The following is a 13,224-nucleotide window of genomic DNA, read 5'->3' as shown; positions in this document are numbered from 1 at the left end:
AATGAAATCAAGAAAAACTATGTAAAGATAAGATCCTTTCCTACAGAAACATTCTAACGAATTCATTTCTTTTTACAATGCAATAGGTAATCCCATTTTATTGTTTCTTTTTAAAAAATTTTATTTATTTATTTTACCTATTATTGCCCTTGTTTTTTATTGTTGTAGTTATTGTTGTTGTTGTTATTGATGAAGTCATTATAGATTGGACAGAGAGAAATGGAGAGAGGGAGTGGAGTGAAAGATAGAAACCTGCAGACCTGTTTTGCCTCCTGTGAAGCAGTTCCCCTGCAGGTGGGAAGCTGGGGGCTTAAACCAGTATCCTTAACCAGTCTTTGTGCTTCATGCCACTTGCACTTAACCCACTGCACTAGCACCCAACTCCCGGTAATCCCATTTTGTAAATGTGTAGTTATTGATAATGTAATCTTTGCTCTTCTCTTAAAGGAAATCAAAGCCAACCAGATGGATGTAGGAGGATGAATTACTGTTTTGAGAGCCAAGCGGTCTCCCACTTACGTAAGTGTATGTTACCATGCACAAGGAGCTGGGTTCAAGCCATTTGTCCCCACCTGCGGGGGGAGGAATGCTTTGTGAGTGGAGAACAACTTTTTTCAGAACATTTATTTGGCGGTGTGGAGACCATGCTTCTCATTGTCATGGCCTATGATCGCTATGTGACCATCTGCAAGCCCCTGCACTACATGACCATCATGAGACCTCGGGTGTGTCGCCTGCTGCTGGGGGGGGCCTGGGTGGGAGGAGCCATGCATGCCACCATACAGCTCCTCTTCATGTACCAAATGCCCTTCTGTGGTCCCAATGTCATAGATCACTTTGTATGTGATTTGATTCCATTGTTGGCTCTGGCCTGCCTAGACACTCACTTACTGGGTCTTTTAGTTGTCTTCAACAGTGGGGTGATGTGCATGGCTATCTTCCTCATCCTCATTACTTCCTACACAGTCATCCTCTGCTCTCTGAAGTCTTACAACCCTGAGGCGAGGCGCAAAGCTCTCTCCACCTGTGGTTCCCATCTCACAGTGGTGGTCTTGTTCTTTGTGCCCTGCATATTCTTATATGTGAGACCTGTAGTCCTTTATCCAGTAGACAAAGCCATAGCTTTATCCTTCACCATTGTCACACCCATGTTAAATCCTTTGATCTATACTTTGAGGAACACAGAGGTGAAAAATGCCATGAGGAAACTGTGGCAGAAACAAGGGACCCTGGGAAATCACTAGCTTACAAACAAGAACAAATCTTTCCTACAGGTTTAATGAAGTCTTATTCAGACAGCCATTTCAGTTCAATAGATACACAGCCACAAATAGCTTATGTTAAACATGCACATAGGGTGCTATATATTTTGAATTCATTCAATATTCACAAGGCTTTACTTCCATTTATTTATTTATTTTTATTGCATTTATTTATTACTGGATAGTGACAGAGAGAAATTGAGAGGGGAGGAGGAGACAGAGTGGGACAGAGAGACCCCTGCATATCCCCTTCACATTTTGTGAAGCTTTCCCCCTGCTTATATACTCACACCATCGCAGTCTTTTGAGAGTCGATTACTATGCTATGATCTTATTGTTTGTATATAGTTTGTGGTTCTGCACTAGAGCTTAAGCTCCAAGACAAAATCAAAATATAATGTTCTGATATTGTATAACCAGGGGCTGTTTGAACAGAGGAACTTGCACACACTGCTAGCCCTAATGCCTCTTATTTTTTAAGTTTATCTTTTGAAATATTCCAGTCTTTAGCATTCAGTACCTGTGACTTGTTTTTCTCAGCCACTGCTGAGTAAACAACTTTTTTTGAATGACTCCATCATATCTTTTCTATTTTTCAATAATCTTCTGCCTCACTAGAGTCTCCCTTCTTCTTTATTTTATTCTCTCCCTCTGTATTTTCCCTGTCTTACTGAAGATGCAATTTAAGGTCTCAAATATACAAGGTGTGTGCTCTACCACTAAATTACATTCCAGTCTTAATACTTTTTTAAACCTATTCAGTCATATTCTAAGCATCTATGAACACGCATGATACTTTGACATATATTTGTTGAGTTATATATTCTCCACAAGATAATAAATCTTATGGAGTAGTCAGAGTGGTGGCTCACTGGTAGAGAATATTTGTTAAGATCTGGGCTCAAGCTTTTAGTCCCCATCTATTGCTGGGGGTGGGGTGGGGTGGAGGGTGGGCTAGAAGCATTATGAGTGTTGAAGCAGTGCTGCAGGTGTCTCTCTTTCCCTCCCTATTTTGTTGCCAACATTAATTTATCTGTGTCTGTCTAAAATAAATAAATGGGCTGGGTGGTGGCGCACCTGTTACAATGTACAAGGACCAGGGTTCAACCCCCCTCTACTGGGTTCAAGTCCTCACCTGCAGGGGGAAAGCTTTTCGAGTGGTGAAGCAGTGTTGCACGTGTCTCTCTGTCTCTCCTCCTCTCTATCATCCCCTTCACTCTTAACTTCTGGCTGTCTCTATCCAATAAAAAAATAAATATAATTTAAAAAAATAATTAAATAAACTTTAAAAAATAAAATAAAATAAACACGTTTTAAAAAAAATCTTTTAGAGACAGACATTATGCCCAGTTATCACACTATGGGTAGAGGCCAGTTCAATCACTTAATAGCTACTTAATAAATATTAAATTAATGTCAGTGAAAAATGCTTTTTCCCCCCTATCTTCAATGTCATTGATTACATAAGAAATATTTGAGTGTGTCGCAAAATAGTTCACTTGGAGAGTGCACCTTCTTTACCATGCATTCAGCTGAGACTGGTTCCTGTGCTTTATATATCTGAGGAAACTTTGATGCTGTGGTATATTTCATCTCTCTCTCTCTCTCTCTCTCTCTCTCTCTGTAGCTGAAAATGTTGGTTATGAATGGTGTAACCATTCCCTGGCAAGTAGTTTTCTACTTAACATGAATATCATCACTTCAACAAAAACTCTTTCCTCTCTATATTTATACTTTGGAGGAGCAGAATAGAAGCATCTCATGCTGAAGTCAACATATTCCAGATTCCAACGTGTGAAGTTTATGTTATATATACTTCATGACAAAATAAAAGTCTTATAGATCTATTTTTCAGTAGATCTATTTTTCAGTATGTAAGATATTGATATTTGCTGTTTCACTCAGATTTGAGTTTCTACATTAAATATTTTTCTCTCAGGACTTTAAAGAAATTTAGTGATTTAATAATAACTTTCAAAATTATAGCATAATGGGGATATAGTTCCATACCACTCCCAATACCAAAGTTAAACTTTGTTTTAGATATCAGTACAGAGAGAGACACTTATAGTTTTCAAAGTTCCCTAACTTGGCCTATGAGAAGCCTAAGATGATACCATGTTTAGTCAACCTGTTATGGTTTTGTTAAATATAAAATTTAAATTTATAAAACATAAATTCAATATATATAAAATTATGAGTATTATATGTATTTTATTGATTTAATAATGATTGATAAGACTGTTGGATAAGATTAGTACAATTCCACATAATTCCCATCATGAGTTCTGTATCCCATCCCCTCCATTGGAAGCTTTCCTATTATTTATTCCTCTGGGGATACGGACACAGGATCATTACGGGTGCAGAAGACAGACGGCGGGAAGGTCTGGCTTCTGTAATTGCTTCTCTGCGGGACATGGGAACTGGCACACTTCCAGCTATTTCTATCTTTCCCCAGTGGGGCAGGGCTCTGGGGAATTGGAGTTGCAGGAAACACTGGTGAGGTCCTCAGCCCAGAGAGGGCAGGTTTGCATCATGGTAGCAACTGCAGCTTAGTGGCTGAAAAGAATTAAGATATAAAGCAGAGCAAATATGTTCTATTATAATAGTAATATTATTTACAGTTTTTCTAATACCTGCAATATTTAAACTATGCTTTTTATTTGTCAATACAATCTATGTAGATGGGTATTTTGCTTGAATAATCAATGTTTTCTTTTATCAAATATTTATTTAATCAATGAGAGAGAACACCAGACAATCACTCTGGAATATTTGATCTTAGATACTCAGAACTCTTGCTTGAGAATCCAAACCTTATCCACTGTGTTACCTTTCTCCACCACTCCACTCCTCTACCCTGGGCTGCAACAGTCACCATTTTTCAGAAACTACAAAGTTAATTCAGTGATTATGAGGTATTTTTTTTCTAAGTTTACAACAAGTATCAGATGCTCTTTCATTTGGTAGGCAATAGCAGGTCATTATATTTCCCTTTTGTCTTGGAGCTTAAGTTATAGTGCAGCAGCCACAGGTTACATACAAACAGTAAGATCACAGCATAACATCTGACTCTCAGCAGACTGATGCTCTGAGTGTGTGAATCTAGTTACATAGAGACAACAGACTTACTGAAATGCAATATGCAATGTAAATCTAAATGCTGAGACAGAAACATCCTAAGTATAACAACATGACATATCAACTAGATTAAATGGATTTCTTCACAACTTAAATAATATTAAATCATGTTAAGTATGAAATGAATTGCTTAATGATGTAATGTCTGACTTTTTGACCAATAACTTTAGAACCAAAGTTTGGTATTACTGCCACTTAATAGGAACTTGCTGTTATCTGGCATTATCACATTCAGACTGAACCATGCTTATGTGAATAATTGTGCTATGAATCCTTTATCCCCCAGTAAAATGATCAAAATTAAGTGAAAGCTTCATTGTAATTCAAGATAAAAATATCAGAAAAGGTGACACAGTCCTGTAATTTGTATAAGACTATCAAACTAAAAAGATATTACAAGTTTACATGTTATTGGAAAATAAGAAAAACTTCCTATTTCACTGAGAAAATTTCAGTCATCAGAAGAATTTCCAAGGAATTTTACAATCTGGTCCCACATTGAAGCATATAACATTTTCTGATATCACGCTTCTGGACTGGAGCAGACTATATGGGTCCTATCACTAGTGCCCCTCTTCCCCTCTTTTTTCCTTTTCTGGGTCCTTTTGAGTGTGATCTAATAGTAATAAACATGGGTAAGAATGTTACAGTACTAATAATATTATAGTAGCTTCGTGTTATGAATTCTAAGAATTCTTCGTGTTAAGAAATTCTAAGGAACACAGAGAACACTCCAGAAATTTAGTCGTCTCTCTTTGGGAACTTGAACTTATATATTTTGATATTTAATAAGTGATAAACCCTTCAGTCCTGGTACTGGTTTATTTGAACCCAGATTGACGTAACTTTAATATACAGGCTAGAATGTCCTGTGGCCATTCTATTGTTAAGAGAAGAGTAATTATGGAGAAGATAATGGAACTGTTGACACCATACTTTGGTTCTCTGTTTGGGGAGTGTGAGCATGACCTGAGTGGAGCTTCACCCCTGGGAAAGCAGATCACTGTGGGGATAGATGAATTCATGGGCTGGCTGATTAGCTGCTCAGCTGGTAGAGACAGAGCCTCAAAGGAGTGTAATAGTGATGCAATTCTGCACATTGTGAAACCCTCTGCCACTTGAACATGGCACTCTGCCCTATTTTAGCCCAGGTCTATTACCCCAAGGACATCATCTTATTAATGATGCCTCTTCTATCTGTGGATTAGAGAGTGTTTGCAAATTAGACTCAGAGAAGCCATAACTCATCTACACGGTGTCATGAATAATTTTCCTCTCAGTTTAACTGGCTACAGTTAGGTAAGTTATTTTTTTTTACCAGTGGTTTAATAATGATTTACAAAATGACATGTCAACAGGGGTATAATTGTACAGCCTTCTCACCACCAGAGTTCTGAATCCCCAGTTCCTTCCCAAGGCTGCTGATATTAGTTAACTATTATTTCTACCACTATCATCTTTATTTGTGTATACTTGACCTCTTTTTTTTTAAAATATCATCTTCTCTTTCTTTCCATAGCACTATTACTATACCTAAATGTCCCTCTCATTTTCCTCTTCTTTTTCTGGATCCTTCTGCAGTTGGAGTTCAGAACTCTCCTGTCACTTCTCCCACTCTGGGAGTATGGACCAAAATTATTTTCAGGGTGTGCAGAAGGTAGGAGTTCTAGCCTCTGTAACTGCTTCTCTGCTAGACATCGGTGTTGGCAGGTGGATCCATAATCCCAGCATTTTTCTATCTTTTTCTAGTGGGGAAAGTGTGTTGTTTAATTTCAGATTATTAGTTAATGATATTTCAAAATCCTGGTTTTCATATTTAATGTAAAAGTGAGTTGAATATTAAAGTTGTATCTTTCTAGCTGTATAAACACAAATATACGTGTGAGTGGCTCTACCCATATAGGTGTCATTTTGATGGTGTGAGGTAATACAGATGACTTGCTTGAAACTGGGACAGTAAAATTAATGCATAATTACACGAGGTAGTTAAGAGATCAATTTCCTTGGTGAGGTTCCAGGACATATTGGGGAGGTTGTCTGCCCAAAGAAGTAAGGATGGAATCATAGTAGCGTCTGCATCTTGGTGGCTAAAAGGCAGCAAGGTGTAAAGTGGATCAAAACGGTTAATTTCAGGAACCAAAAAGAAGGAACTGAGATGAGATTAGGGCTCTTAAAGTAAAAGGAAGTTAGGAAGTCCATTATGGGCATGTTTCTGAGAGGCCACAGCTATCATAGTTTTTAGCTTGAGTTTGATAATTAACATGAGTTGGGCAAAACTATTGTCTGGGAAGATGGTGTGAGAGTAGAGAAAAGTGCTAGGAATTTGTATTAGGGCAGAGAGTAGCTCCCATTCTTGTAAAATATATATGTGGCTAATATTAACTATTTTCGGTAAGTTATTTTATAAATCAGAATGTAGAGCCTGAATGGGGAGAATAAAACATAGAAGAAAGATAACCAAGGTGGCATTGAACTAATTACCATTTATTTAGTATTCAATGGATTTTATCCATTACTGACCTAACAGATTTAATGTGTGGTTATTAATTTGTATTTCCAAATGTTTATGGGAACACATATGATAAAACTAGGTCTTTTAAGTATCTCAAGTATGAAGGACTGGGATAGAAACAAACAACTACACAGCTAAGAGTAATTGTTGGACAGGATCAGTATTATTAAGTTATTGTCAGTTTATAATTTCTGTGAGTTTCAAGTTGGATACAAATAGGTTAAGAGGTTGTGTGAGAGAAAAGGTTATGAAAATGTGCAAAAATATCCAGCATTACCACTGATTACTAATAAAACTAATATAACACTTATACTTCTTCCAGTTTAAATCAATGAATTTACTTCAGCCTGCGGTAAATGGAGAATCCAAGCAATGTGACTGAATTCATTCTTTTGGGCATTACAAGGAATCCAGAGTTGCGGAAAATTTTTGCTCTTGTGTTTCTAATCATGTATGTGTTCACAGTTGTGGGCAATGTGCTCATCGTGGTTGCTGTGCTCACAAGCCAGAGTCTGAGATCACCTATGTATTTCTTCCTTACTGCCTTGTCCCTCATGGATGTTACATATGCATCTTCTGTGGCTCCTAAAATGATTGCAGACTGCCTTTCTGAGACAGCTACCATTTCTTTCAAAGGCTGCATGGTCCAGTTCTTTGCAGAACACTTCTTCAGTAGCATGGGCATCATCATTCTCATTGTCATGGCCTATGACCGCTATGTGGCCATCTGTAAGCCCTTGCACTACATGACCATCATGAGCCCTCAGGTGTGTCACCTGCTTCTGGGAGGGGCCTGGGTGGGGGGAACCATGCATGCCACCATACAGCTCCTCTTCATGTACAAAGTACCCTTCTGTGGTCCCAATGTCATAGATCATATTGTATGTGATATGATTCCATTGTTAAAACTGGCATGCACGGATACTTATATCTTGGGGCTCTTGGTGACCTTCAATAGTGGGATGATGTGTATGGCCATCTTCCTCATCCTCATGACCTCTTACACCATCATCCTCTGTTCCCTGAGGTCTTATAGCTCTGAGGCAAGACACAAAGCTCTCTCTACCTGTGGCTCCCACATCACAGTGGTGGTTTTGTACTTTGTGCCCTGCATATTCTTGTATGTGAGGCCTGTGGTCATTTATCCCATAGACAAGGTCATGGCTGTTTCCTTCACCGTTGTGTCACCCATGTTAAACCCCCTGATCTACACCCTGAGGAACACAGAGGTGAAAAATGCCATGAGGAAATTGTGGCAGAAGTAAGGGACTCTTGTTAGTCACTAGCTTACAAACAAAAACAAATCTTCCCTACACGTTTAATGAAAATTTACTTGAATACATACTCAAATTTATTGGATACACAGTCATAAAGAGCATGTTTTCTTTTTTCTTTTTTATTTGTAAGAAAAGAAACATTGACAAAACCATAGGATAAGAGGGGTACAACTTGACAAATTTCCCACAAGAACTCTGTACCCCATTACCTCCCCTATAGCTTTCTTATTCTTTAACCCTCTGGGAATATGGACCCAAGGTCATTGTGGGATGCAGAAGGTGGAAGGTCTGGCTTCTGTAATTGCTTCCCTGCTGAACATGGGTATTGACAGGTCAACCCATACTCCCAGGCTGTCTCTCTCTTTTCCTAGTAAGGTGGGTCTCTGGGAAAGCAGAGCTCCAGGACATATTGGTGGGATTGTCTGTCCAGGGAAGTCTGGTCAGCATCATGCTAGCATCTGGAACCTGGTGCCTGAAAAGAGACTTAACATACAAAGCCAAACAAATTGTTGACCAATCATGCACCTAAAGTCTAGAATAGTGCAAATGAAAAGTTGGGGGGGGGGTCCTCCATTTTATAGATAGCCACTAGGCATATTTTAGTTACATTCCAAAGGGCCTGTGGCTATACTTAAAATTTTTTTGTTTGTTTGTTTTTACCTGAGCCTGAAATCCAATATGCGGGTGGATCTAAGTTATTTTCTGGGGAGATGATGTCATATCTGGAAATGGAACAGAAAGCTGGATCAGGGAAGAGAGTAGCTCCCTAATATGGGAAATGTGTATAAATATTGTTGATTGTAAACCCCATCGATCTGATTTGGTCTGGGGCCCATATTCAGCTTAGGAGACCTCTGCATCCCTCCCTATAGATCTGAGCTATGATCTGTGGTCAGGAGTAGGAACATTCCACGCTGCCCCAATATCGACCCATCTTCCTCAGGTGTGGCATAGAGTATGTTGTCCATCCTTCTTGTGGGGAATGGAACATTCTCTACTATTGTTGATCTCAGTTGAGGGCAAGATCCTATGGGGGGCCCACAAAATACAGGTTTTCAACATGCACATGGACATTATAATTGAATATATCTTGAACTTCATTCAATTTTTCACAAGGTTTTCATCACTTTTCTTTTTTTCAGCCTATATTGTAGTATTCCAGCATTTTCCATCCAAGGTCTGTGACCTCTTTTTACTCAGTCACTGTTGGAATTTTCATTCAAGATCTTTTTAGACTGACTCCATTACAACTCTTCTATCTCCCTCCCTCACTCTCTTTATACTCCTCTTACTTCATTTATTTCATTTTCTTTTTTTCTTTAAGAAAGGATTAATTAACAAAACCATAGGGTAACCGGAGGGGTACAACTCCACACAATTCCCACCACCCAATCTCCATATCCCACCTCCTCCCCTGATAGCTTTCCCACTCTCCATCCCTCTGGGAGCATGGACCCAGGGTCGTTGAGGGTTGCAGAAGGTAGAAGGTCTGGCTTCTGTAATTGCTTCCCCGCTGAACACGGGCGTTGACTGGTCGGTCCATACTCCCAGTCTGCCTCTCTCTTTCCCTAGTAAGGTGTGTCTCTGGGGAAGCTGAGCTCCAGGACACATTGGTGGGGTCTTCAGTCCAGGGAAGCCTGGCCGGCATCCTGATGACATCTGGAACCTGGTGGCTGAAAAGAGAGTTAACATACGAAGCCAAATAAATTGTTGAGCAATCATGGATCCAAAGCTTGGAATAGTGGAGAGGAAGTGTTAGGGGGATACTCACTGCAAACTCTAGTGTACTTCTGCTTTCAGGTATATATTTTGCAGTAGTTTACGGATATGTGTGAACATAGCTCTCTCTCACAGAAACTGGTGTATATCTAGGTTTTGGGACTTTGTTAGAAAGTAAACCACCTGAGATGGAATTAGAGTATACTATGAAAGGAAAGGTCTCACCCGAGTAATGCAGCTGAAGGGTTGTCATTCCACAAGTGAAGTCTCTGGACACAGTCTGAAGTGAAGCATGTTGAGGTGGCAATCGTTGCGTTGATTAGGTTGTGATCGGTAGATGCAATATTATTTGATATGGATTGGGAGAGGCATACGAAAGTGGGCCCTATCCAAGGGTTCCAGGACTGGGGGAAGTAGAGGCTCTATAGTGGAGATGTGAGGTTCCTGCTGTCTTAGAGTTCCAAAAGACAATTGATAGTTAATGTTATCATCACATTAATTGGTAATTGGGTTAACTTTGAAAAGTCCTTTTGTTAGGGTTTGCTGTACAGTACCCAGTATCTTGTATATAGCTGTGCTATTGGTTGCTTCTGACCTACTTGGTCTAGGCTTTTGAGAGAGTCTGCATATCAATTATTCTAGATTCTAGCATATACATTTTATTTATTTATTTATTGAAAAGAGACAGCCAGAAATGGAAAGGGAAAGGGGAGAGAGAAAGGCCAAGAGACAGAGAGACACCTATAGCACTGCTTCACCACCCGCAAATCCTTCCCCCTGCAGTTGGGGACCATAGCTTGAACTTGGGTCCTTGCACATTGTTAAATGTACACTCAACCAGGTGTGCTACCACCCAGAACATTAACATATGTATTTTAATTTATATATACCTTTTTTTGGCCCACAGGTTTATTTCTGGGGATCAGTGTTGGCACTAGTAATCCAGTGCTCCTAGAAGCCATTTTTTTCCATTTTATTAAATAAGGTAGAGAGAAATTAAAAGAGGAGGGAGACTAGAAAAGGAGAGACAAAGATATACCTACAGACCTTCTCTGCTAGTGAAGATTTCCCACTGGTGGTGGGGAATTTATATATTCTTCTTGAAAAACAACAACAACGTTATAGATCTATTTTACTTTTAAATAGAAGGATGAATATGGGATGACCTCATTCATGGGCAGAAGTTAAAAAAAAATAGGGACAGATGGGGAAAAACAAAGCAGAACATGGACCAGTGATTTGTGCCAATGAAAAGACTGGGGAATGGGCAGAGTGGGGAGGTCTGAGTGCTTTAAGGTTCTGTGCATGGTGGGGGAAAAGGACCTAGTTTGGGAGTGAGAGTGTCTTGCAGAAAACGGAGAAATTTTACACATGTACCAACAACTGTTTATACAGTTGTAATCCACTGATTTCCCCAATTAAAAAGAATTTTAATTTATAGGTAAATGATACTTATAAATGCATATATCTGAATTTTCACAATCTAATAAATGAACATTTGGCATGCATTGCAAACAATCGGTCAATTATAAGTCCCCAAATTAATGATACAGGTCTACCAATGAAGTAAAAATAAATCTGTGCCAGAGAATTAAACATACACTTTGACAAAGAATAGATACATATACCCCACTACAATTAACATTATAAAAATGCAAATTAAGGGAGTTGGGCCTCAGCACAGTGGGGTAAGCACACGTGATGCAAAGCACAAGGACCAGCGGAAGGATCCCGGTTCAAGCCTCTGGCTCCCCACCTGCAGGGGAGTCGCTTCACAGGGGATGAAACTGGTCTGCAGGTGTCTATCTTTCTCTCCCCCTCTCTGTCTTCCCCTCCTCTCTCCATTTCTCTCTGTCCTATCCAACAATGACATCAACAATAAAACAACAAGGTTAACAAAAGGAAATATTTTTTAAATGCAAATTAAGTATGGTCCAGGAGGTGGCACAGGGGATAAAGTATTGGATACTCAAGCATAAAATCCTGAGTTCAATACCCTGCAGCACATCTACCAGACTTATACCTGGTTCTTTCCCTCTCTCCTCCTATCTTTCTCAATAATAAATAACATATTTTAAGAAAAAAAGTGCAAATTAATATACACTGAGATTTCTACTCTCACATATGAGAATGTCTTACTTTGACAAATCAGGAAATGACAGCTGTACTATCAATCCCTAATACCCCAGTAAAATTATTTAAAAATAAGAATTGAAAGCATCATTGTAATTCATGAAAACATATCTGAAAACCTGAAGTAGTCCCTTCATTTGAATAAGCTTATCAAACTAAAAGGATATATATTTTTAATTTTTTTAAATATTTTTTTATTTATAAAAGGAAACACTGACAAGAACCATAGGATAAGAGGGGTACAACTCCACAAAATTCTCACCACCAGAACTCTGTATCCCATCTCCTCCCCTGATAGCTTTCCTATTTTTTTATCCCTCTGGGAGTATGGACCCAGGGTCATTATGGGGTGCAGAAGGTGGAAGGTCTGGCTTCTGTAATTGCTTCCCCTCTGAACATGGGTTTTGGCAGGTGTATCCATACTCCCAGCCTGTCTTTTTCTTTCCCTAATGGGCTGAGGCTCTTTGGAAGCGGGGCTCCAGGACACATTGGTGGGGTCCTTTGCCCACACAAGTCCATTTGGCATCATGGTAGCATCTGGAACCTGGTGGCTGAAAGAAGAGTTAACATATAAAACCAAACAAATTGTTGAGTAATCATGAACCTAAAGTCTGGACGAATGCAGATGAAGATTTGGGGGTCTCCATTTTGTAGATATTTAGTAGGCCTATTTTAGGTATATTCCAAAGGGGCCATGACTATACTAGAGTTTTGTTTGTTTGTTTGTTTTCTGAGCCTGACATCTGATATGCAAGTGGACCCAAGTTATTCTCTGGGGAGATGATGTCATGGCTGGAAAAGGAACACAAAGCTGGATCAGGGAAGAGAGTAGCTCCCAAATATGAGAAAGATGTATAAATAGTATTGACTGTAAATCCCATCAATTTGATCTTATCTGGGGTCCATATTCAGCTTAGGAGCCTATGTGACCTCTGCATCCCTGTAGATCTGAGCTCACATTCTGTGGTCATGAGTAGGAACGTTCCAAGCTGCCCCAATTTCAGAACCCATCTTCCTCAGGTGTAGCATAGAGTATGTTGTCCATCCTCCCTTCGGAGGATGGAACATTCCCTACCATTGTTGATCCAAGTTGAGGCCAAAGTCCTATGGGGGCCCACAAAGGGCCTATTTTGTTGTTCCTGATAGAGATGACCAGTAACAATGGAGAGTGGGATCT

General features: G+C 39.4%; 2 protein-coding genes across 2 annotated transcripts; both read left to right on the top strand.

Moving 5' to 3' along the window:
- The first annotated feature begins 465 nt into the window (after positions 1–465).
- On the top strand, positions 466–1,244 carry LOC103109971 (olfactory receptor 4C6-like). The gene is made up of 2 exons (XM_007519114.1): positions 466–471; positions 585–1,244. Exons 1-2 carry the CDS (start codon positions 466–468, stop codon positions 1,242–1,244), a joined length of 666 nt encoding a protein of 221 aa, XP_007519176.1.
- A 6,030-nt stretch (positions 1,245–7,274) lies between these two features.
- LOC103109898 (olfactory receptor 4C6-like) lies at positions 7,275–8,183 on the top strand. Its single transcript, XM_007519017.2, has one exon. It carries the CDS (start codon positions 7,275–7,277, stop codon positions 8,181–8,183), a length of 909 nt encoding a protein of 302 aa, XP_007519079.2.
- The last annotated feature ends 5,041 nt before the right edge of the window (positions 8,184–13,224 follow it).

Source organism: Erinaceus europaeus, chromosome 17 (assembly GCF_950295315.1).
Source record: "Erinaceus europaeus chromosome 17, mEriEur2.1, whole genome shotgun sequence".
NCBI lineage: Eukaryota > Metazoa > Chordata > Mammalia > Eulipotyphla > Erinaceidae > Erinaceus > Erinaceus europaeus.
The sequence above is the reverse complement of the archived record's forward strand: the minus strand, read 5'-3'. Positions and strand labels throughout refer to the sequence as shown.

Coding starts and splice junctions, on each gene's coding strand:
- LOC103109898 (XM_007519017.2), top strand. CDS start 7,275: ATGGAGAATCCAAGCAATGTGACTGAATTCATTCTTTTGGGCATTACA.